Raw genomic sequence first — 22574 nt, 5'->3', positions numbered from 1 at the left:
TCGAAACAACGTTCAATGTCGTTTAAATAAAAATCCTAATCCGAGGGATATAAAAAGCATTTGATACACCCAAATTGAACTCTAATTTTACCGATTTTTCCCCGCAATTTTAATTTGCTCTTTTTTTTTGCAACAGTCATTAACGTCGCGAGCGTGATTGTAAACAGTCGTAAATTAAATTCGGTTTCCCACCGGAATCATTTTGATTTCCCTCCGTTTCGGCAGGATTCTTCTGCGCGGCATTGTTTGCGCATTTGTTATTCATGAAATGCGCTTGCCGTACAAACGATGTATTTATGAATCAGCATTATTTAAGGGAACGTAAAGAGCCGTGGCGACGCGACGCGATGAAAATAGTACCCGCGAAATTTACATTTGTCAGTTGGTCACCTGTTACGCATACAATCGCCTTTGTGCGCGCACGTTGCGTGCGGGGACGTGACTTGTTTGCTGGATCGTTCGGTTGCTCGTTACGCAACGCTAATTACGCACTGTAACAGCTCGTATCGGCAGTTAATTGCAATAATAGTGCGAGCCTAGCCAAATAAATTTCGATCGAAGATATATATTTTGAACGCGAGAAATGGGAAATAACGATTGAAAAAGTGGAGTCACAGTGACCGCGATATGAAAAATATAGAAAATTTAATTGCAATTGGCGGGTGTATATGGGATTTTATTGTAAATTGTTAATTATACGAAATTGTTTCGGCGAGGTAGGTGGAGGCCTCATTGACCTGGCGGAAATGTTCAATAGAGACTATTGAATTGTGTTTAATTGGAAAGGGGCAGATTTATATCGTATTGACCTTTTTATTTTCGGTCCACGTCGGGCGAGTAAAAAGTTTCTCAGTTACGCAAAGTTTTGTTAGTTTTCAACTTTAACTGGAAACTAGGAGACAGTATGTTCTATTAAAAAACTCCATCATGATGAAAACTAAACGGGAATATTCAAATCAGAGAATTCAGGAAGCATAATTACAAGACAGTTTAGATGAGGAACAATGCGATATGTATTTGTTTCAATAATAAAGCCTTAAGTAACTACGGTAGTTTATAATGGAAATACAATTGGGGATTCCCTGTTCCATTTTCAATGGACCAAAGATCGTAAACATCGTCATATTTCGTGGTACAGTATGCATGATCAGCGTGATATATGAAGCGAACGTGGTCTCGAAGTCATCAAGGTTTGCGTAAACAGGGTTAAGATGTTATCTAACCCGTTCAATTAAGTTTAATTCGAGAAGTGCTTATGAATCGTGGTACACTCGACTATTTTACTGCAACAGTCAAAGTTAACGAAGCCCTCGACTGCGGTGCAAGTCGAATGCTGACGCTCGATCCTGGTGAACCGGCGTTGCTTGAATTGATGCAAACAACGGCGAAACTGTTAGGACCGTTCCGCGCACTTATATGGTGGATGTTTCCTGAAAAAGAATGTTCATTTCTATATTAGAAACGTTAAATATCTGCCGATCGCGAATGCGTTAATACTGATTTAATTTTGAATCATAATTCGAACAATTTCAACAACGATTTGAATTAAATCGATAACAAACGTTTGAAAATGGACGATTAATTGGAAGTTGAACATAATAATGAAATAAAACAATTTACCACGAGATACGGATAAGTTCAGGACGCTGGTTTCAACTTCATCTGTCGGGTTATTGAAATCAACCTGTCGACGGAAAACATACTCGCCGTCCAACCTTGGGCCCACTACTATGTCTCCAATGAATCCACGTCCACGTTCTTCGCCTACGCCAAACTGTTTAAAACGAATGTTACATTAAATAGAATTCAGTAAAGTTGCTCTTTATAGAGAAATAATTATATATTCTTCACTTCGCATCAGTTTTTTCACTGTTTATTTATAGTAATTGGTAAACCCACTCGTGAGAATTTTCTGTTTGCTATATCAACACATTGTATAATGGTCATAGGAAATTGTAGACTTTATTACTGTCCAAAAAAAAAACGAAGTCACTTTTTCAGATATTTTGAAACAATTAACCAAATATTACTATAATAAAATTGGTACTGTTGCTAAAATCTTGAACAGCTTACTAAACAATAATTCACGATCAATATTTTTCCTCGCTGATCCTTCAGACCTACGACGACTATCATTCAAACATGATAAACAACACTTTCGCTGAAGCTGACAAACAGTGGTCCTTGTAGTATTTGTTTAGTTTGCTGGTTCACTGTCGAGCCACAACGAGCTCTAATTATCTCGAATACACTGTCATCGAAAAGCCTCTCATTACACTGGTTAAAACTGTTAAAAGACACGCGATCGCTCACCAGTCTCTGCTTGGGCACGGCATCCTTATCGTTGAACTCCAAACGAATGTTCTTGTACTTGGAAACGTCGACGGCAGAAGCGATCTGAAGCAGTGCCAGGTTCACGAGGAGGGCAGCGACAATCGGACGAAACATTTCGTACTGGTTTCACTGTGACTGTGACTGTGACCACCAGAAGGTGCACGTCTCTTTTATAGACTGGCCCGAAAGTCCGTCAAGGTGAACGTGACTTATCTGTACTGTTCTTTTGTGATTTCTCCATTGGCTCCTATCATGCTCTTCCTCGTGGAATACAAATAAGGGAAATGCCCCCGAGTACAATAGCACGTACGTTATTCCACTCACGGCGAAATCGACCCTGGCCGATGAATTTATTTCGTTTAATCGGTCCTACGAAAGTACAGTGACGTATCCAGTCTTATCGAGACCTGACGCTCTGTGACGCAAAAGATTTATCCGGGGAAGACACAAATCAATGGATGTGAATGCGTCACAATTTCTGAGTCGTCGTGTTAGTATTTTCATACCTGACGTCTACAATTCAAGACACAACACACGAAGAAAGACGACCAATTTTCTTCGAAAACTACACTGTTACGATTTTTTTCTTCTTATTTTTTTCCATACTAATTTTAGTCCAAGTTAATCATCCCCCTTTAGGTTGTAACGCGAATTAATCTCTCTCTGATCGCCGTAGCCATTTTCCTCTTTGCGTAGAGGTTCAGGTGCTGTCTGCCAACTTTCCTGGTTGTTCGAAAAACTAGGCTGACTGCTCCGTTAACTTATATCCGAACCCCTTTTCCGGCATCCAGTTCGTTTCACGAAGAACCTTAATAATTGGATTACCGCTTCCCGCGTCGAGAGTAAGCGCTCCAGCTTCGTAATTTCCTCTACTAATTTGATCGTTCATGCTCTCTGTCAATGTCTGGTTGCAATATTTTAGGACAAATCTGTTCGATGCTTCTTGGAACATATTCGTACGTATAGTTCATAATTTGATACTTTGGCAGTGTACTCCGATAACAATTTGTTTTTACAATTCTGTAAATCTGTGTAATATCTACACGAGGGGTTTTTCAAAAGGCGATTTCAGGATTTTATTTTGTAATTGACGTACATGGTGTGGAATATATCTGATTTTTTTATTTTAAATGAAAGTGTACATGAATACAATTAATCGTAAAAAGAATATTGTTTGAGTGTCCAGTGTGACAACGTTGGCAGATATATTTTGGTATCAAAAAATAAAATTGTAAAACCTCCCGAAAACTGGGTAGAATATTCTCACTCCTTTCCAGCTCTTGCTGGGTATATTGACAGTTATTGACAGTTCTTAAACAAGGAAGAATTGAGTCTATTTCTGGTATTCACAGTTGCCCTATTTGTTCACTACCTCGGTCTTAAGATGAAGCTATTTTTGATAGTCACTGATATCCCGTTTATTCGTTACGTTACTATTAAAATAGAATCTCACTCAAATCGTATTTCTATTATACGACCTCGATTTAAATCATCAATTAAATTTAATAATAAAAGAAATTAAATTCTACTTTTATGTGAATGAATAATGGCTCGTAGAATATAATAGAACAAATTTTTTTTTCATTTCACTGTATCGTTGCAAAATTATTGCAAGAAATTTCGTTTGTAAATTTTTTATCAATTTATTTGAATTATTATGGGACACAGCAATTGAACTTTACGAAACGTTCTGAACGTTATTCATTTACATACTTCTTTCGAGACAGTATTCGATTATTGCAGTTATTTAATTTAGTTAATTTTATCTCATTTACGTGAAATATACTCAAGAGCTGACCGTTATTTAAACGCTTCGAGTTCAGTTGTCGTAAAAGTTGCTAACAAGGGCTGTAAAGTTTGCGGGAGACAAATTATTCTCATTTTGTGCCAACCGGGCGGATCCTATTTCCAGCGTTTCTTCGAATTTGCATTTTCCTTGGTATCCGTCACGACGGGGGGTTTGAATCGTTCTTTCCTTCCAACCTAAATTATTACGATACATCTCTCGTGGCCTCACAGCGTTGCTTTTTTACCTGTTTAGAGTGATTATTTAAACACAGAGTAAATAAACCACGTTGTATATGTTTATTACGTTCCTCTCAGTTCTTGGAGCTTGCTGAATTATATTTCTCATTCGTGCTTTCGTTTTTGTCGCGTTTATTGCTATTATTATAACTGTTCATTGTTCAGGATATGTACTTCTTATTAACCACTCCATTCTCGCATCTGACGATGAGTCACAGTACCTTTTTTTAATGGACGTCGTTGTTTCATCGAAAATATAATGGAATTCCAAAGAAAGCTTGTCGAGACCTCTACTTTAAATTAAAGAATAATCTTTGATAAGAAAACATACGTCTGATATTACAATAACAATACAAATTGTTTGGAATTAAATCGTATAGAAATTGGTACCGTGTGCAGGAGGTAGAGAAATATTTCACGTAGATAACTCACGTAATCGTAGTCAGAGGAATGTCGTACAATTCTTGAGAAAACTTACAACCAATGTTACGAAGAATTTGTAAGTTTACATAATACAGAATGTAATCGTAATATGAGCACCGACGTCTCGTTCTGTTTGCAAACATTTGCATGAAACACGTGTCTTTATTGTCAATAACTGATTGTAGTTGACTCGTGTTGTTTCACGTTTCTGTGTGATGTAAGGAAACAATCGCATTACGTACTGAACATAATGTTTTGCTACAAAAAGGAAAATAGTATTTGATTGTATAGATAAGATTTGAATTTTTACGTAAGTCTCCCACTCTCATTGCTTAAATTGTCATTCATTGAGGAATTTTATTAATTTCTATATCAGTTAAATAGTTACGCAAGAAATATTTAATAAGTATTTCTATTATATTCGGTTAGTTTTATTAAATAAACATATTCAAATACCTGTCAATTCATTAAATAGTCCTCTCTTGCACAGACCAAATATATTGGAAAAATTCTTATCGCACCAAAAATGTCTAATGGCGAGCAAAAGATAAACAACCCCTTAATCGTTTGAGTTTGAATTATAGAAACAAATATTTCACGATAGTGAAGATTGAACTGTACACTCGAATGAACGTCACGAATAAATCACCACGTGTTTTTATTTATGGTTTATTATTCGAATAAAATTCTGCACATCTCTGACGTAAATCACAGCCAAGGAAAACGGCCACGAGCAGCCACTTTGATTCGACTATAGCACCAGCACAAATCTCTCTCGGGTCCCCCGCGTGGATACATAGATTATGCGATTGCGTGCATTTAATGACTGCGAAAGCAAGTCGAGTCTGAACTTCCCGCTCGAGCAATTAACCCAGATTTAACGAAGAGAAGAGTCCAGTCAGCTAGTGACGAAATTCGCGGATGTCGTCCGAGCGAAACGACAACAAAGGTAGAGGCAATATCTCGGTTTCCTGGACTCGAGAGAGACAGCCAATTAGTCGAAGTGGCAAGTTAGTTAAACGGGATCGGCAATTCGTTTTAGCTTTTCCTGCTAATTACTCGTTGTCTTCCTCCAGCTTCGCGTATACTTAAACGAGGATACGTTTTAAGGAACGTTCCGTCCACTTTCTAATGAAACTTAATTACTGTTGGTGCGTGTAGCTCGCATAGTGTGTCAGAGATCGATAATTATTTTCCATTCTGTAGGAATGGTAGCGTGAGTTTTCGCACTGTGCTCGTTTTAACATCAACACTACCGAACTGGTTTTTCTGAATTTATAATTAAAAACTATATAATATAATAGATCACTTCACCGAAGAAGATTCGGAGTCAACACCTGACAAATCTAAAATAAGCAAACACAAAAGTCCTTTAAAAATCGTGTTCCAAAAAGTCTGGCCTAAATGCCAAAGAATCGGAGTCAACACCTGACAAATCTAAAATAAGCAAACACAAAAGTCCTTTAAAAATCCTTCACCGTACATAAACGCACAAACAACCCTAAACTTGGATAGTCCGATAGCCATCGACTCGTACATCATGCCGCGAACATCCTCTCCAGGTGTCAGAGAGTTAGGGTTAACACGACCGTTACATTCCCTCTATGGTAACGCTCCCGTAATCCCGATCGATCGATCCCACGTGACTGGATCATTGCCACGCGCTCGTCGAAAGCTCACGCGCGCGAGGATGGAAGGGGGATTTTAAGGAGTTGCAAAATGCTAAGGGACGATCACTAATGGGCGGGGGCGCAACAGTTGCGTGGGTGGATGCGCGTTTGATGAGGGAGTGGAACGGAGAGGTGGAAGGTAGGACGAAAGAGGGATGAGAAGGCATACGTAGAAGGGGGTTGAATCCCTGTACCCGTTGACGTGCCTCAGTACTCATCTAGTATCCACGCGGCGAGCAAGCCCTACCTGCGGAATCTAACCGTGGAAGATCAGTCTCGCGAACGGGCCGCGATCTGGTCGTCCTGGTGATTTTTTAAACAGTTTTGACAGAGACAGGCAGTTCAGTGCACGTCGTCGTGTAAATAATTGAAATCGTGGGAATTATTTTCGCTGAGGCTGCTGACGGTGTTGGTAAAATCAGGAAACGTTGCCTTGGGGCTGCTGATCCACTTTAGATTTCCTTATGGATATATTTTTGTCAAGCTTCTATTTTGCGTACGCTTTTATTTAGTCGTTACGAATTATTTGTGAAATAACTCAGATACAATTGTACAGATTTTTCATGACGCGAGGGATCTACTTTTTGTAAATATCTTAGAAACTGTTGGGTGTACCGCGAAAATTGTTATTATCGGAAATGTAGCTAAGGAAATTTACTATAGGAAAGGTGTGAACTATGGTGCACGCGAACATTGACTTCCGACATGGCGTTGTACACGTGAGCTGTTGACTACACGGGAAAAATACGTAATGCAATTTTTTAGAAAATTTCTTTATCTTCATTTTTGACAACAGATAGTTTCGCAGTAATGTCGATAGTCTCTGAGATATTCACGAAATCTGATCGCTCACATTTTGCTGAATGATGTAAAACATCGGTATAACCGTGGGAAATTTTCTATATTACATTTAAAGACTTAATAGAAGTATGTGCGAAAGGTCTGCTTGAAAAGAATATTTTCATAACGTCCTGTGCACTTTAATTTAGAGTGACTGGACTATATAGAGCGCGGGAAAATGAAATTTTATAGCAATTTCAACTTAGCCCAGTCGCTGGACCAAATAACAAAAGCGCGGGTGTTCGAGGTGCACATTTGAACGTAGTGATCCACCACAGAATCTCCCAGTCCTTTGTAAAAAGATATGACATTTTTTAATTCATTAAACCAGTAATAATCGACTTTATTTTTACTCGTCTTTATTTTTATTCGTAAGTAATAGTAATTTTGATATAAAACCATCCCTCAAGAGGTTAACGTACCAAAATGACGAGCAAGTGTATCTATTTAAACTAGAGTTATAAATTATTGAATATAGAGGCGCGGAATTAATTTCTACGCCTAATATTTCGAGCATTATTCCGTTTAATGGTCCATCGCTTTCAATAGGTCCCATCGATCCCCCGGTTATGAAATACGACCTAATTTATAGACACGCGGATTGCGTTTGTGTCGCGCGATTTCCGTTCGTATGTTTTTCCCGGGAAGACCCTTCGACGGATGCAATTCCACGAAAGGTTTCTTTCGCGAAATACGCGACGCGCTGTTATGAATTCCACGGTGGGAAGTTCAGAGTTCAACGTGGCATTAATCGCCCGGTTCTTTTCAACGCGAAGTGTGGAACCGAAGTCCCGCGCGAATCGGAATTGTTCAGTCGCTTGGAAGCGAGGTGTTGAGACAGTGGTGCCCAAGCTTACCACACCGGATTTAATTATAATTAACGAGACAGTACTACCTGCGTGCCGAATTTCGAGCAGGGACAAAAGTAAGATGATACAAGTCAGTTTACCGTAGCGATGAATTTATTTAAAGTTTACACCGTGATCATAGAACTTCGCACTGTTTGTGCGAAAGTAAAGTAGGTATTATTTTTGAGGCGATGCAATTACGATAGCTGCTACTGTTTGTGTATTTTAGATATATATTATTTATAACGTTGATACCCTCAATTATACATAATAAATTTCACACGCACGTAAAGGAATATAAATGTATCTTTCATTTTCAAATGCATAAAAATAAATAAAACATTAGAAATCAGAGTATGGCAAAATGCTATTTGAATGAAAGAACATCTGTAAATATATTTTCGCTCGTATTTATTATTTCTGATGTAATTCCTCGATAACGTTGCCGTGGAGATTCGTAGGTGCGTAAATTAATTGTAACGGGTGTCGGGTAAATTGATTTTTCGCGCTATTAACGGCCCCGAAGCTGCGAATGAATACTACCGCGTTTATTGCTTGCTCCGTTTGACGGGCAGCGCGTATCATTCGCTCGACCATACTAATCTGCCGTCGCGTTAATTAGTACAGTATAAATTCGCCCGCGTCGCGTTTCAAAGAATCGAGAACGCCGCGCGAAACAAAGGGCGAGCATTTTTCCAAAGCACCTCGCCGTGAAATTGAAAGGAGCCCTGTGTCTCCGGCGTAGTAGGGTTCACCTAATGAAACGTTCAAATAAATTGCTCGGTCTGCTAAGGCTAGCAAAATGTCTCGCCCTCGACAGGGTTGATTTACTTATTATTATCTTCTCGAGAGAATTCCTAGTTTTTCAGGAATATAGTAAAACGTTTTCTAAAAGGCAGACGCGCACTATGTCTTGCTGTGATTTACTCACATTGTGTTTCCCACTTTTAAGACACAGCATCGCATTGTCGCTTCTTTTTAACAATTCACGCGATCCTGCGACTAGAGTAGCGTAAATTTCCCCACGCGCCTCCAGGAAGTGTCATCAGGACTCGCGAGGCTTTTGTTAAGTCGTCTTCGTCGAACTATCGATCCGAGTACTTCATTAAAAGCCAGCGTTCGACAACCAGACACCGTTCGTCGAAGAAAATTATTCTCAATGTTTTTTTATGACGTCGATTGTTCGACAGTCCCTGTAGGCGATGCAAATATCTTCTCTTTTCCATTGGAGGGAGGTACGGAGATGCATTCGACGATACCTTCGATCGCCCGATTATTTCTACGGAATAATGGCCCAGGGCTGTCGGGACTTCATCCGCCTTCGTTTACGAATACGCCGTCGATAACGCTTTTTCCTGTGAAATTATTTCCCTGAAACATTCGCGGATAAACGGGAACGCGTATAAAGCGAAAACCGCGGGAACTGAAACGCGAGTCCCTCTGGAAAATGAGCAATCGACGATTTCTTTTTGTCCCGACGTTGCATTAATTATTCGGAATGCAGTTTTCTTTTGTTCCTTTAATAATGCACTTGGTTCGCGCATTCTTCGTCGAGGCATTGTCCATTTGTTCTTTAATCGAATCTCTCCCTTTTATTAATGCGTTACGACAAATGGAGCCACTTTACTTAGGTTTACTGTAACCTCTCTTAGGTTTACAGTAACCTCTGTATATTCGTCTTCCCTCGTTTATCACCGATAACAAATTGTCCTGGCATAAAGAATGACCCAATCGTGTCACATTTATGAGAAACCGTAAATGGGAAAGTCACGTAATAAATCCTTCACGGAGAGTCAATGTTTCTTATTTTCTCTGGTTGCAGGATCGCATTGGTAAAGTATAAATAAATATCTCTCTGTTTGATCAAGCCAGGGATATACATTTTCCGCGGAAATAACTCGGGGAAGTTTTTCAATTACTACTTAGATGCTTCGATTTCTCCCCTCCACTTTATCAACGATTGCAGTTGATTTCCAATCCATTTCCCTCGCTGCGACTCGATTCCCTTCGAATCTTTCCGATCCTAGCATCGGTCTCCCTTGAAGTATTTCACGATTTCAATGAAAAGAAAAGGAAAATCTCGGAAACAAACAGTTGGTTTCCGTGATTCTTGTAATCCGCTCCCCGACGTTGTTCCTCGAGCTGCTGTCGGACGAGAATCGGCTACTGTAATTTAATTTTCAGGGGTTGAAAGTCGAGTCTCGTTTTCACTTTTCCCTTTGTAACGGTGGTCAACGTTTGCTGGAAAAGGGTGGTTGGCATTCCAGGGAATAATTGCGTGCCCGCGTTTCCACGACTCCGCGACCGTTCCTCCATTTTCCTCTTTCCCGTTGGCTTTTTACACTTCCGCTCTACTCGAACCTCCATAAGAAGAGGCACGTTGCTGCTTTAGCGTTTTGCTAACGAGCAACGACCGCGGAAGTGCTGAAACGCCGCTTGGAAATTTCAGTATGCACCGGCTCGTGTTAAACGCGACGGGAAACGTCGACTTTTTGCTTCGACGGTTCAATTAAATAATAGCGGCACACCGACGAACACCGAAAAACATTTTTCAATGTCTATTTAACGAGTCTATTCGCCCGTTTGTTTACTTTTGAATCCTCGTAGCTGTAAACGGAGGCAAGTAACGTTTCAAGAGCACCTAATTATTTCTAAAAAAAAGTGTATATATGGTTTTGGAATGCAAGTAATCTCGAAATCGAGATTTATCTCTATTTGGGGATATCCCTTGGAACCTCCTGTTCGTTACATGTAGATATGTCAAAATTAAGTATACGTAAGGAATAATTATAACATTCAACAGTACAAATAAATCCAGGATAAAAGTAAATTTCACGTGAAATATTTTATTACCAGCGTTCATTATTTTATGTTAACGAGAGACTAACAAAGAGGTTGCAACCAGAGCTTGGTTTTAGATAGTATTTTGGATTATTTTTTTTTTATCTTAAGTCTTTAACCGTAAAAATAAAATATTTTGCATAAAAAAATATTGAAAATAACGGGACAACAATGAGTCTACAAATCAGTCACGGTCAATTGACTCCTAGGAGAGTCTTTGATTTCTATTCTGAAAAACCAACACAGATTTTACACATGGAATTCAGTTTGCATCCTAATCCGTACACCGAAAAGAAAATGAAAAATTGAAACGTTAAATAACGAGACCGCCGTTGCATTAAAATCGGTTTTACGCTGGATGGGAAAATTCAATTTACCCGTTGGATGCTTGTTTTTCGTCGGGTAATACTCATTTGCACCGTGAAATTGGAATGAACCGCATTCAGACAAAGCAAGGAGAAACCATTTGTCATCTGTTCCATAGCGGTGCACGTAGATCCGGCATAATTATCGACCCGTTCGCATAATACAGCGAACCTTAATCTTCGTTGCGTTCATTCGGTTCTGAGGGGCGAATTCTCCCGCCCTTATCCGTAAGTCATCGAAAATGACGAATACTCGATAACACGGTGTTTTTAAATGCATCGGATATGTATGCAGATACATTTCACCGCAATAAAGCGAAGATTGCATAATTCTAGTTTTAAGAGCACGTTCTCTTTGTAGACCATCTCAATGGGAAATTTTACGTAGTCGCGTAAGTGATTGGGTATGGTAGTCCATCGAGCAATGTTTTCGGAACATCAGCATCGGGCTAAGCAATAAGCACGACCGCAGGCGAGCGAATTCACGTCGCAAACATTAAGCGAAACGTCATTTATGATCGAGCCTCTTCTACCAGGAAAATTATTATTTGAACTTGGTTCGGTAGCTTCAAGCTTCTATCAAGGATAACCGAGTTGAGTCTGTTTAACTTCCAGATAGGTTTCTTCTAACTTTCGAAGTTGATATCTACTTTCCAAGCCGAGGAAATGGTCGGATGATTTTAGATTATTCCCTTCGCCACATCCATCAAAAATTTCTGTTAGTATAGTTTCCACGATATTTCGGACAGTTCGACACGCGGCCATCATTCTCGTTAAGTTGGAACGCAAGGAAAAGCCTATGAATCAATTTATACAAGTGTAATATATTTCAACATTTCATTATATTCTCAGTGAAAATTTTAATTGACAAATTCTAGAAGAGGTATAAACGTACATTTTTATTTTTATTATTCCGAGTTCAGATTCGTAATTAGCAAGCTCAAAAACTTCCAAATACAAACTTTCATGTAATTCGAGTCGTCTTTTACATTTTGTTCATATAGTTTGTTTTCTCTATCTTTCAGGATAAGAAAATTTAACGAAACTTCAGAATTTTACGTGTTCCCTAAAATTAATAAATCAAAAGCACCAATCATCGAACACGTTTTCACCTCGATTTTCGTCGTTTGACAGAATTGACAATATAGTAGGGTGCTCGAAGCTTATTTTGACGACAAGCGTGACACGGCAGGCAGGTGTTGGACGCGGAAAGGGAAATCAATATTGAACGCGTAATGCGACACGTCTCATACTTTTCTGAATGTTTTCCAGAAAATTCGCGCGTGTCTGATTCCTTTTCCGCGGGACTATGCCGTCGTACAGTTGTTGGAGAATAGAGGTTACTGGGAAGATACGAATACGGCGGAACAGGAGCTTGTTGACAGGAACGGGCATCGACACATGGCGAGGATGTTGCTTTATATCGGTAATACGCCGTTGTTTCGCGGTTTATTTCTGTCTCGTGTCTTAGGAGGCGAAGCTGCGTAACATACTATTCGAGACAGTAAACAGTAAACAGTCTATTTTACCTTTAAATCGTACGCGTAAATTTTGCAAATAATATAATATTGTTTTTTTTAAGTATTTGAAAGGCAGTTCCTTATATTGAAGATAGTGAAAATAATGAGGTATTATTTGGAGGTAGTTTATTTGTTTAATTTATTTTCAGTTTATTCGTAATATAGCGGAATTGAAATTATTTTAACGTTTAGAAAATATCGATTTAAATAGACGATATTTATCCTCGAGAATAAATTAACAAAATTTTATGTACTTGAGATTATTTGAGTAAAAATGATTTATTCTTCGGACTATAGAAACAAACCTATTATATTTTATGCTGCAGGTTATTTAATTAAACATATTGTATTTTATACTTCAAACTATTCCAGTAAAAATCTTTTGTTTTATACTTTATTACGCTATTGAATCAAGAATGTTCTATTTGTAAAGTATATTATGACGTCCTAACAACATCATTAGAGTTAGATATTGAATCAAGATAATCGGTGGTATTTTCTACTTGGCGTCGTTTCAAAGAATACAATTTTATACATCAACCTCAAAACCTCAATGGACATCGTCAACTATGACGAACATTAAACAATCATGATGAATGTAAAGAAAAAGTATTATAGAAATTCTAGAAAACATCTTTCTGAATGTAAGATACCATCGCCATCATTATTTAACCAATCATAGACGGCAAAGTGTAAAATTACGTGGGACAGCGGTAAATGGACAGAAAATCGCAAATACATTGAAATGTGTATTGTCACGTGCGCGCATACTTTTTCTGGTTACACAAAAATACAGCCATCGTGGCTTGCAGGTAAAAGACACGGAACAGCTGGCAAACAGAGCATAATGTCTGACGTTCGCTTTATTCGCTTCTTGCCTCTAAGTCTTATGGCAGAAGGTCATTTCTACCCTGGTTTCATTACCAAGCAGAAGTAGAAATTTAATCATTAACTTGACTCGTTTTTGTTCTCTAGACATTTGTTCTCCGGGAAGAATAATTTTTTATTAATCCTAGCAGAACACACATACACAAAATGTAACTTCTTTACGTTTATATCTTTGTTATTATACGTTTTTTACGTGGAGTTCCTTTTGAGAAAATCTATGATACAAATTACGTTTGTTTAGATACGAAAATGGTAATTCATTGAGATTTAGAGATTTTGCACTGCTGAAACTTATACTTTGTTACTTTATTATTCAATTACTTTGTTTGATTGTTTTATTCTATTCGAGATCTATAGTATTGATTGCAGAAACAAGGATTCAGACAATATTTAAACAAAATGACATCTTTCCTTTTCATACGTTTACCAATGTCAATATTAGCTCTCCAGCGCGCTATATTCTATTTTTATACCATCCCATTGTTTTTCTGTCCTCAGCAGGACGTTTGAACCACGATTCATGACATATCGTATGTCATCGTGATCTCTCTCGAGCATTTTTCTAATTGTGCATTCGTGCACTTCCATTTGGGACGATGAAGTTCAAATTCTCCCAAAGATCAGTTCTGCAGAATGTGTCGTCAATTCTCCAACACTCTTGTGCGATACTCGAGCGAATTTCTTACAGTGAGTCATGAAATAATTATTTTAGTCGAAAACGTAATATAAACGAATAAAATAACGAAGACGCTAAAATTGTTTCGTGCATTCTGTTATGTATTCTTTCTTGGATATCTATTGCTCGAAATATCACTGTCCTTAGTGCATCGTGCCATTATACAGGGTAAAGTTGGACATCAACTTTTAACTTAGTTTACGCAAAGTTTCGCGAAAGTTAAGTTCTTCAAGTGTAACATTTTTCCCTAACGAGAAGCGCGCATCGTTAAAGATCAAAATTAGTCGAGGAACTTAATTAAAGATCCGCCTATCAAATGGAAGAAAAAGAAACCGATCATAAAGTCGGTTTACACTGGCATAACTTGTTAGAAAATTATAATTAAATCGATTAATTCTTCAGCCGCTACTAACAATAAACGACAAATCACATGCAAATTTTGTCTTTGCACGATGACAAGATTAATGACGCAGTATTTCATTTTATTCTCATACTTGTTTGAAGTTTGTGATTAATTAGTTTTGAATTTATCTTGATCTTGTCTTAAAACTCGATTAATATTTATATTTTCTAATCCTATTTAGTTATGTGATGGTAAATTGTCGATAATCTTTATAGTTATATTATACGGGATGCAGTATGAAAATAATAAATCTCTTACAAGAGATATTGAAAGATGCGCGCGATCTTTGTCACGGAGTGCAATACCGCTGTATCTTTTTATATCTTCACTTTTAGCAACTTCTTTTAAATGTAAATTTAGTAAATTCGTAGTAACATTCACAAGTTCCGGGGATAACTATAAAGCAGTAGTCGAAACGTGGATAAATAATAACTTCTTCAAGACTGCAAAATTATCATCCTTTAATCTCCCTTGGTAATCGCGATGTAGATCACAGAGAATTGGTTTCGCTTAAGTGGAGAATTGTTCGATCAAATCTATACGCTTAGCCAGAGCAACCACGATATGGCTGATAATGACAGCGCATTCACGGCCATTATGATCGAGCATATGCACTAAAAGTATCATGCGCATTTCACTTCTGCTGCAGCTTGTTCATCGGAATCCTAATTAACGCGCTGTTCCAATTGGAACTTCGAGTGAACGGATATTAATATCGCCGGAAATCGGATACATTTTAATATTTAGAAAGTATAGAGATTCATGCTAATGCAACGTTTCGTTAAAAATTAAGGGAATTTAAAAAAAAAAAATTGAAATTACGCGAAATGCAGCTCAATGTAGAGATTGTAGCTCAAATGATCCTAATAACGTCATTATGTTTCATTTCTGCATTGGAAAAACGGTCCTATGGGTGGAAGCACCCTTTCACCTTTTCGGGTAATTATATTATTCGTGTTATTGATTTAATAGCGAGTTGATATCTTGTGAAATGTCTGCTGTATCGAAAAAGCAATGGTAACAAAGTTTAATTCAAGGTTTTGTGGTTTTTAATATTCTACGATGTAGAAGAATAAAAATACTTTTTTCGCCATACTATAGGTGTTCAATTTTTCGCGTGGAAGTGAATGTATAATTATGGGAATGTAGGAAACGTTTCATAAGAAATTAATTCTGATTAGAATCGTGTCTTACGCATCTCGAGACCCATAATTGTACAGGATTCTGAAATAAACGTCGTCGAATCAGTTTTAACCCGACGTTAAGTCCTCGTCAATGACTAAGCGAATCAGAAATACGAGATCGTCGAACGCCGGTGAAATAATGTCAAGTGGCTTAACAAGACGTCGATCAAAGTCGCACATTTTCCTCCGTATCGCTGGAAATAAACCGTGTTTCCTGGAGGCCGTTAATAAATCTGGAACGATTTCTTACTGAATGAACGTAGTGAAAATATTCGTAACACCGATTTTCTACAAATTAACGTTCGACGCATTCCATATGATTCGTCAGATATAAAATAATAGTTCATACAGAAGTTTCTGAAATCGAGTCAAATGAAAGCTAAAGTACGATTTTAGAAAATTACGAACACGTTGATGCTTGTATTATACTTAAGCATACTTTCAGTTGTATTAGGATCGATGCTTATTTCTTACTTTTCTTTTTGACTGAAAGTTTATGTTTAGAATAAGGTGTCTGGTATGTCTAAGATAAACGCTAATGGTCTGCTCGAATGTAGTCTTGCTGATAATGTATGCACTTGCTCCAACGTTTCTCTCACTTTTGAAAACATCGCTGGAAGCCTCCCACTGAGAGGCTGTTGAGCTCTTCTGTCACGTTCGCTTTAACTGTGTCAACGACAACAATCTTCTCCCTTTTAGCTCCATTTCGATTCCGGGTAATAGAAAAAATTCGCAAGAGGCAACATCTGGGGAATAGGGAGACTGATGTATAGCAATAATTTTCTCGTCTCTGTAAATTTCTAAATTTAAAGAACGTTTTGCCCGAATCGTTTCTTAGTACATTAATTTATTCTTAGATATGGTCTAGTTCTGTTTTTTAACATATCTAACAAGTGACACTATACACTTTTATGTTTAACCTGGTACTTTGCAATAATTATATAATTTTCTTATGAAATTGCATACATGCTACGACTCCAAATCCAAGATATTATAACGTAAAAGATTACTATTATTTTGTTTTTACCATTAATTACAATTTAGAATCGTCGACCACTAAAAAAGTGTACTATTTTATTAGACAAAATTACTCAGCACGAAAGGGTTGTTTACCACGTCAACAATCTTCTGAATAATGAAAGTTGACCAACTATTCTAGGGACTTTCTGAATCATTTTATCAGCTGATACATTACTGGTTCAATCGCCACCAAAAAAGAACACCCAGCATCTGCAAAGTCTCTGCCCCAATTTTCCCATTTTCAACGCAAAACTTAATGCACGTTCTTTGTTCCTCGATCCATCATAACCCCGACAGACACTGCAAACACGTCCAAACTTGAACGCTGCACGCTCGCTGCCGATAAATGTGCCGGGGATGGCATTCCAAACAATGATGGTCCTATCCACCACCATTTACCACTGTTAACAAATGTCTGTGGGTGTTAGTTACAAAAAGAGAGTGAAATTCTTAATACGTTACTATCAAACCTCGCGTTTCGTTCATACTATAACTATTAAAAAAAATTGTTTTCTCAGAAACATCATTCGAACGTCTACTGATTATCCATGTTGACTTCTACATAGTACTTTCCAAAGAAAATTTATTTCTGAAATAATTGTTTCGATTCTAGTTTCACTCGGTCAAAAAATATTACGACACTTTCTAAAGGCTTCACTTCCCTTTAGTAACTTACGAAAGCTTAAAAGCATCCACTACCTACAACAAACTGTAATCATTAATATTTACGTCGTGTATTACTATGGTGCATTCTCATGCTCTGAAGTACGAGTGTACATTTTTCTGACAAGTCTCATATTACTGAATGTATCCTTGACTCAAACCAAGTAAAAGCGAGTCTACCACAGAAATTCTCTGCAGGTTGAACGCATCTAATCGCCGATCGATGCCGATACTGTCCCCTGCACCCAAACGTTCTTCTTTTCGCCGTATCACTGCCGCTGCAACTAATGGCTAGAGTCTATTGTGTTTCCAAAGAGCGGAATCTCTGGTCTTTTCGATTTAGGGAACGGTGTGTCGGGTGTGGAGGATCGATTGAAGTATCCTTGAACCGCCTTTAGTCGCCAAACATTTTCACAATTTATCCCGATCGATATCTCTGATCAATTAGAGATTGATGTCGTGTTGATGATTTATTATTTATATATACATATATATTAATTTGTTTGAAAAGTCCATGTCGATTTTTGGTAGGTGGTACAGGTCTGAATATATCGGAATTGTTGAAAACAAATAACATGTGTGCATCCATTAAAAAGTGGAAAGGTTGTGAAACAAAACGTTACCTATCGAATTCAATAAATATATATTAACATTCAAATGTGTCTTTGAATTTTTTTAAAAAATTGGCACTATCTTTCTGGACAATCCAACATATATACGCACACACATATATATATATATATATATATATATATATATATATATATATATATAAATGCAGGCAGCAATTATACATTTGAACAGAATCATAAAAGATGAAAACCGCCTTTCTCGATTTCCATTAAAAATTAAAAAATATAGCATAATACCCTCATTGTTCCCTTTTACCGGAGACTGTACGTTAGTGTAGCGAATTGTTATTTTATATTTAATAATGGAATAGAGGGAATTGTTTGGGCGATATTGATTATCTCCGCCAAAAATACATTCATCACTTCGCTTATAATTCTACTTTATTTAAAATTTTCATTTAATTACTTTCATGGAAACATACTAGCCATAAATAGCCGAGGGAAACTTTAGCAGTCATCCAAAATAAACGGCTGAGCAGCTGAAACGTTGAACCGCGTATCGAGGCGTAATTGGATTTCCCTGGAAGGTTATCGATACCAAGTTATGCGTGAGAGGTTAATACCGCGCCTAGCATAATAGGCTATTTGCGCGTTGCGTATTGTGATATCGGCAGTTATGGATGGTACTTTTACCATCGAAATTAATACGGCATAATTGAAATCGTTATCGATTACGTTCCTCCGTGAATACCTGTGGAGACTTGGATGATTTTCGAACGCTCTTGTGTTAGGTTAACGTGTTAAATTAGTGTAGGTTGCGCGATGAACGACAATGAGAACGTTATCTTGACACTACCTTCCCTAAAAAAATATTTAAATTACAGTAATGTTGTTGCATACGTTATTTTTTGTTATTAAAATGTTATCCAAAGGAGAGTTTAGAATTGTTGAATAATAAAACAGGTCTGTCAGCGTAGTCGTAGATACCTAAGCGACATCGTATTTGCATTTTATTAAAAAAAAACAAAGTCCTAATGACCTCTCTAAATATTATCCCAACAGTCGCACAAATCGCTACGTTCAAATTTCACCTGTGTCGTGCCAAACCGATTCCTACTGAAACCTCCAGAGATTATTTCGGGAAAATCGTCGCAGCGTGTTATCACGTCACGCGCGAAACGTGAATCACGGCAGCCAATGATCTAACAGTTTAAATATCTCGTTCGATCAAGGTGGGAAATTTTGTTGCGTGGGTGACGACGCGCTTGCGTGCGAGAAGCTGCGTATATGTATGTAATGGTGGAGAAAGTTGTACGCGCACGATGCAGCTGATGACCTTGAACTCCCTGCTGATGTTCGACCTCGTGTTCCTGTTTTTCCTGTTCCTCGTCGGGGTCTCTTGCCTCGTGTATTATCTGCCCGGCACTCGGGCACACGATTTCGCGCCGCATGAAATCATTACGACGAGAACACTGCCGCGCTACGACGCGCCGATCGACAATGTTTAAGGTGAGATACAATGTACCCTAACTTTGGCGTTTCCATTAACGCGTTCACTTGTCGGACCAACCCTTTACTCCCGACTCCATTTCCTCTAGGGAACACCAACTCCAAATGCTTCTGGGAATATTAATAAGCTCCTACGGGTAGTAAAATTGTTTTGAGTATAATTGTATACAAATATTGTATTTTACTATTGCATGTGTCTTTATATCGTGGAAATGGTAGTTTTAGAAGGCAATGTATTAAAGGAGTCCTAGGTGCAACTTCAAAGGTGAGGCAACAAAAACTGTGTATGATAATGTAACGTCTGTTTTTTTCTAATTCGAAAGAAACACTTTTTTTCTATGGTAATTAGTAATGGAGATGTAATATTTTACGTGAAACATGGCTTTTTCTAGAAACCTGATTGAAATCCGATGGATCTTGAATAATGAAAGATCCTGTAATGCAACAATATTTCTATCAAACGTCAAGTGTATCTAGCTTGTTGAAACTATCACAATGCAGATTATTTTACAGTTACCAAGTAATGAAATCGTTTAATCGTATCCTTCAATGATTTATAGCAGTGTACTCATCACAAAATAATCACTCTGAGTGATTATTTTTAATTCCAATACAAACCGAAGAACATTTAATTACCAATATCTAGCGTTAAAGATCTATAATTTTCCAATTCCTTTCAACTTTCGTTTGTTCACCACCCTTCCCGACGTCAATGAGATTTTCCCCAAAAAGGCTCCACCTCGAGAGCAACGTGTAATTTTGAAATCTACCCGTGAACTTTCATCAGATCTCAAAGCTGAGCCATTTCAGGTGTCACGGAACGCGGTGTATACTTGAAGTACACAACCAAAGGGTACACATGCCCTTTAGCCCCTTCTGCCCTCCCTTTTTCTGAAACTATGTACTCTGCACTCTTTGTGCACTCCGCAACATCCTCCAGCAGTCTTCCCACTTCGACACTCTAAAGAACTTTGACACTGGGCGCTTTCTTCGACGCCTTCAACACTGTTACACACGTTCACACACGCAGATGCTTTTTCGCCACGCGAGTAGCTGTAAGTCGCACCGAGAGTTCCAGAACTGTTCCTTCAACTCCCGTTACTTCTTAACTCTAGGCGCTCAAGTTTCGCTGAAGTAAACTCATCGTCAGTCCAGACCTCTGCAAATTGACATTTTATCACTTACGTTACACACTCGGTGATTAAAAATGAAGAAACTTCCTCGTATTTAATATGGAGGCCAGTCACGAACAAACATGAATCGCGTTTGATCAGGAAGCGTACGATCTCCTATTCGTTAATCAATATTCTTCATCTAGATACAAATTTCGCCAATCTTTGATATAAATCCCGTTATTAATCGCGCTTCAAAAAGAAGTGCATCTAAAAATCCTATTTACAATAATTGATAGATGACGAATAATGGGTGTAGATAACAATAAATTCACAATGTTCGTTGAAATAATCATTCAGGTGGGCTTCCATTCTTCTAACATAAAGCATAATTCGATTGCACAATTTGCAACTGATATTTATTATCAATGATTACCTTAATGGGTTATTTGTCAGGATTTTCATGAACTTGAACGATACGGTCATAAATACATAAAAGGGAATATACTATAATGTTTAACACTTTATTCGTCACTTAAATTTCACATAAATTTCGCATAATATTTAATCTGTCTAAATAATTGATAAAGGTACACACATTGTACATTTGCAGACGCACTATACGTCATACACACGTTAGGCATACTTCAATTACATCTATAATTGAACAAATACCGAGCTAAAAGTACTGTGTCGTTTATTATCCACTGAAAATTTCGTCCATCTCTGGCTGCAGCCGATTAATGGTATTTCATCGTTCTATTTCTCGGTCGGTTCACGTGTCGGATGGAATGACGAGCAGGTCCGTGACAACTTGGCGCGCGCATGGATCGTCTGGTAATTTTTCATATTGGATCGAACGGCCCACCGCGCGTCAGTGAACAAGCAAGCTGAAATTTAAATTCCTGCTGACTAAGTGACGCACACGTGCGCCCGCCGTTGTCCGATTTAATGTGCGACCGAGCTTTCACCGTTTTCCAGAATGCTGAACTTCTGGCGATACTAATATCCTCGTGTTTTTGCCCCCTACCTTGCGTCGGACCGAATTTTTAAACGAATAACGAGGCGATAGCTTGCGCGACATCGAAACTGAAAACGTAGGCGTCGCAAATATTTGTCCTTTTATCGATAAATTGGTGGAATTGTTGGAACACGGTATTCGATGTTCAAATGAAGCGTTGATTGTTCGAATTTATTCAGGATTTTCAAGGCAAATAATTTGCTGAACGGTTATTGGGTGCGTGTGTATTCCGTTATGAAATAAAACGACTCGTATAGTTTGTGCTTTATTCGATTCATGCTGGAGAATTTTTCTTCTGTAAACAAATTTCCAAGGCTCCGTAAATGTGGCTTCAAATATTTAACGTCAAAGTTGATGTAATAGACTACCTCAAAATAATCCACATAATACAATAAACCCAAAATTTTATTTACAACAGAACAAAATGAAAATGCAATTGAGGGCAATGTAAAGGAAAAAAATGTTTCTACCGAGGAAAATTGATTTTTATGAAGGATCGAGGTCACGTATTGGCGCAACCCTAGTCGCGCGAACGAACTTCGCTCTTCGTTAGATCGTCCCTTGTACTCCATAATTTTTTAATAACAGCCGGTAACGCAATATCGAAGGCGTATTGGAAAAATTATGGCAGCCGTGGCACCGTTATTCGATTACGATCGT

At 38.0% G+C, this 22574-nt stretch overlaps 2 protein-coding genes across 11 annotated transcripts in view; one reads left to right on the top strand and one right to left on the bottom strand.

The window, feature by feature from the left end:
* Positions 1-22574, top strand: part of LOC128889645 (uncharacterized) — a 99374-nt gene that overhangs the window by 20569 nt on the left and 56231 nt on the right. The window contains exons 1-2 of one of the 10 annotated variants that reach the window (XM_054147416.1): positions 6135-6858; positions 19505-19781. The exons of 5 other annotated variants lie outside the window; for them this stretch is intronic. The gene's annotated coding sequence lies outside the window, so the exon portion shown is untranslated. 4 more of the 10 variants (XM_054147414.1, XM_054147419.1, XM_054147423.1 and 1 more) reach the window with 4 other exon arrangements.
* Positions 996-2499, bottom strand: LOC128889647 (uncharacterized). The gene is made up of 3 exons (XM_054147425.1): positions 2314-2499; positions 1621-1774; positions 996-1430 (listed from the first exon to the last, which is right to left on the bottom strand). Exons 1-3 carry the CDS (start codon positions 2446-2448, stop codon positions 1276-1278), a joined length of 444 nt encoding a protein of 147 aa, XP_054003400.1. The 5' UTR covers positions 2449-2499; the 3' UTR covers positions 996-1275.

This window comes from Hylaeus anthracinus, unplaced genomic scaffold (genome assembly GCF_026225885.1).
Source record: "Hylaeus anthracinus isolate JK02 unplaced genomic scaffold, UHH_iyHylAnth1.0_haploid 11997, whole genome shotgun sequence".
Lineage (NCBI taxonomy): Eukaryota > Metazoa > Arthropoda > Insecta > Hymenoptera > Colletidae > Hylaeus > Hylaeus anthracinus.
Note: the sequence above shows the minus strand (reverse complement) of the source record. Positions and strands in the feature narration are given on the sequence as shown.

What these genes read in the sequence shown, in the direction of transcription:
- LOC128889647 (XM_054147425.1), bottom strand. Translation starts at nt 2,448, where the DNA reads ATGTTTCGTCCGATTGTCGCTGCCCTCCTCGTGAACCTGGCACTGCTT. An exon ending in CCGTGCCCAAGCAGAGACTG is followed by an intron (nt 1,775 to 2,313) that starts GTGAGCGATCGC and finishes CGTTTTAAACAG; the next exon opens with TTTGGCGTAGGCGAAGAACG. An exon ending in GAACTTATCCGTATCTCGTG is followed by an intron (nt 1,431 to 1,620) that starts GTAAATTGTTTT and finishes ATTCTTTTTCAG; the next exon opens with GAAACATCCACCATATAAGT.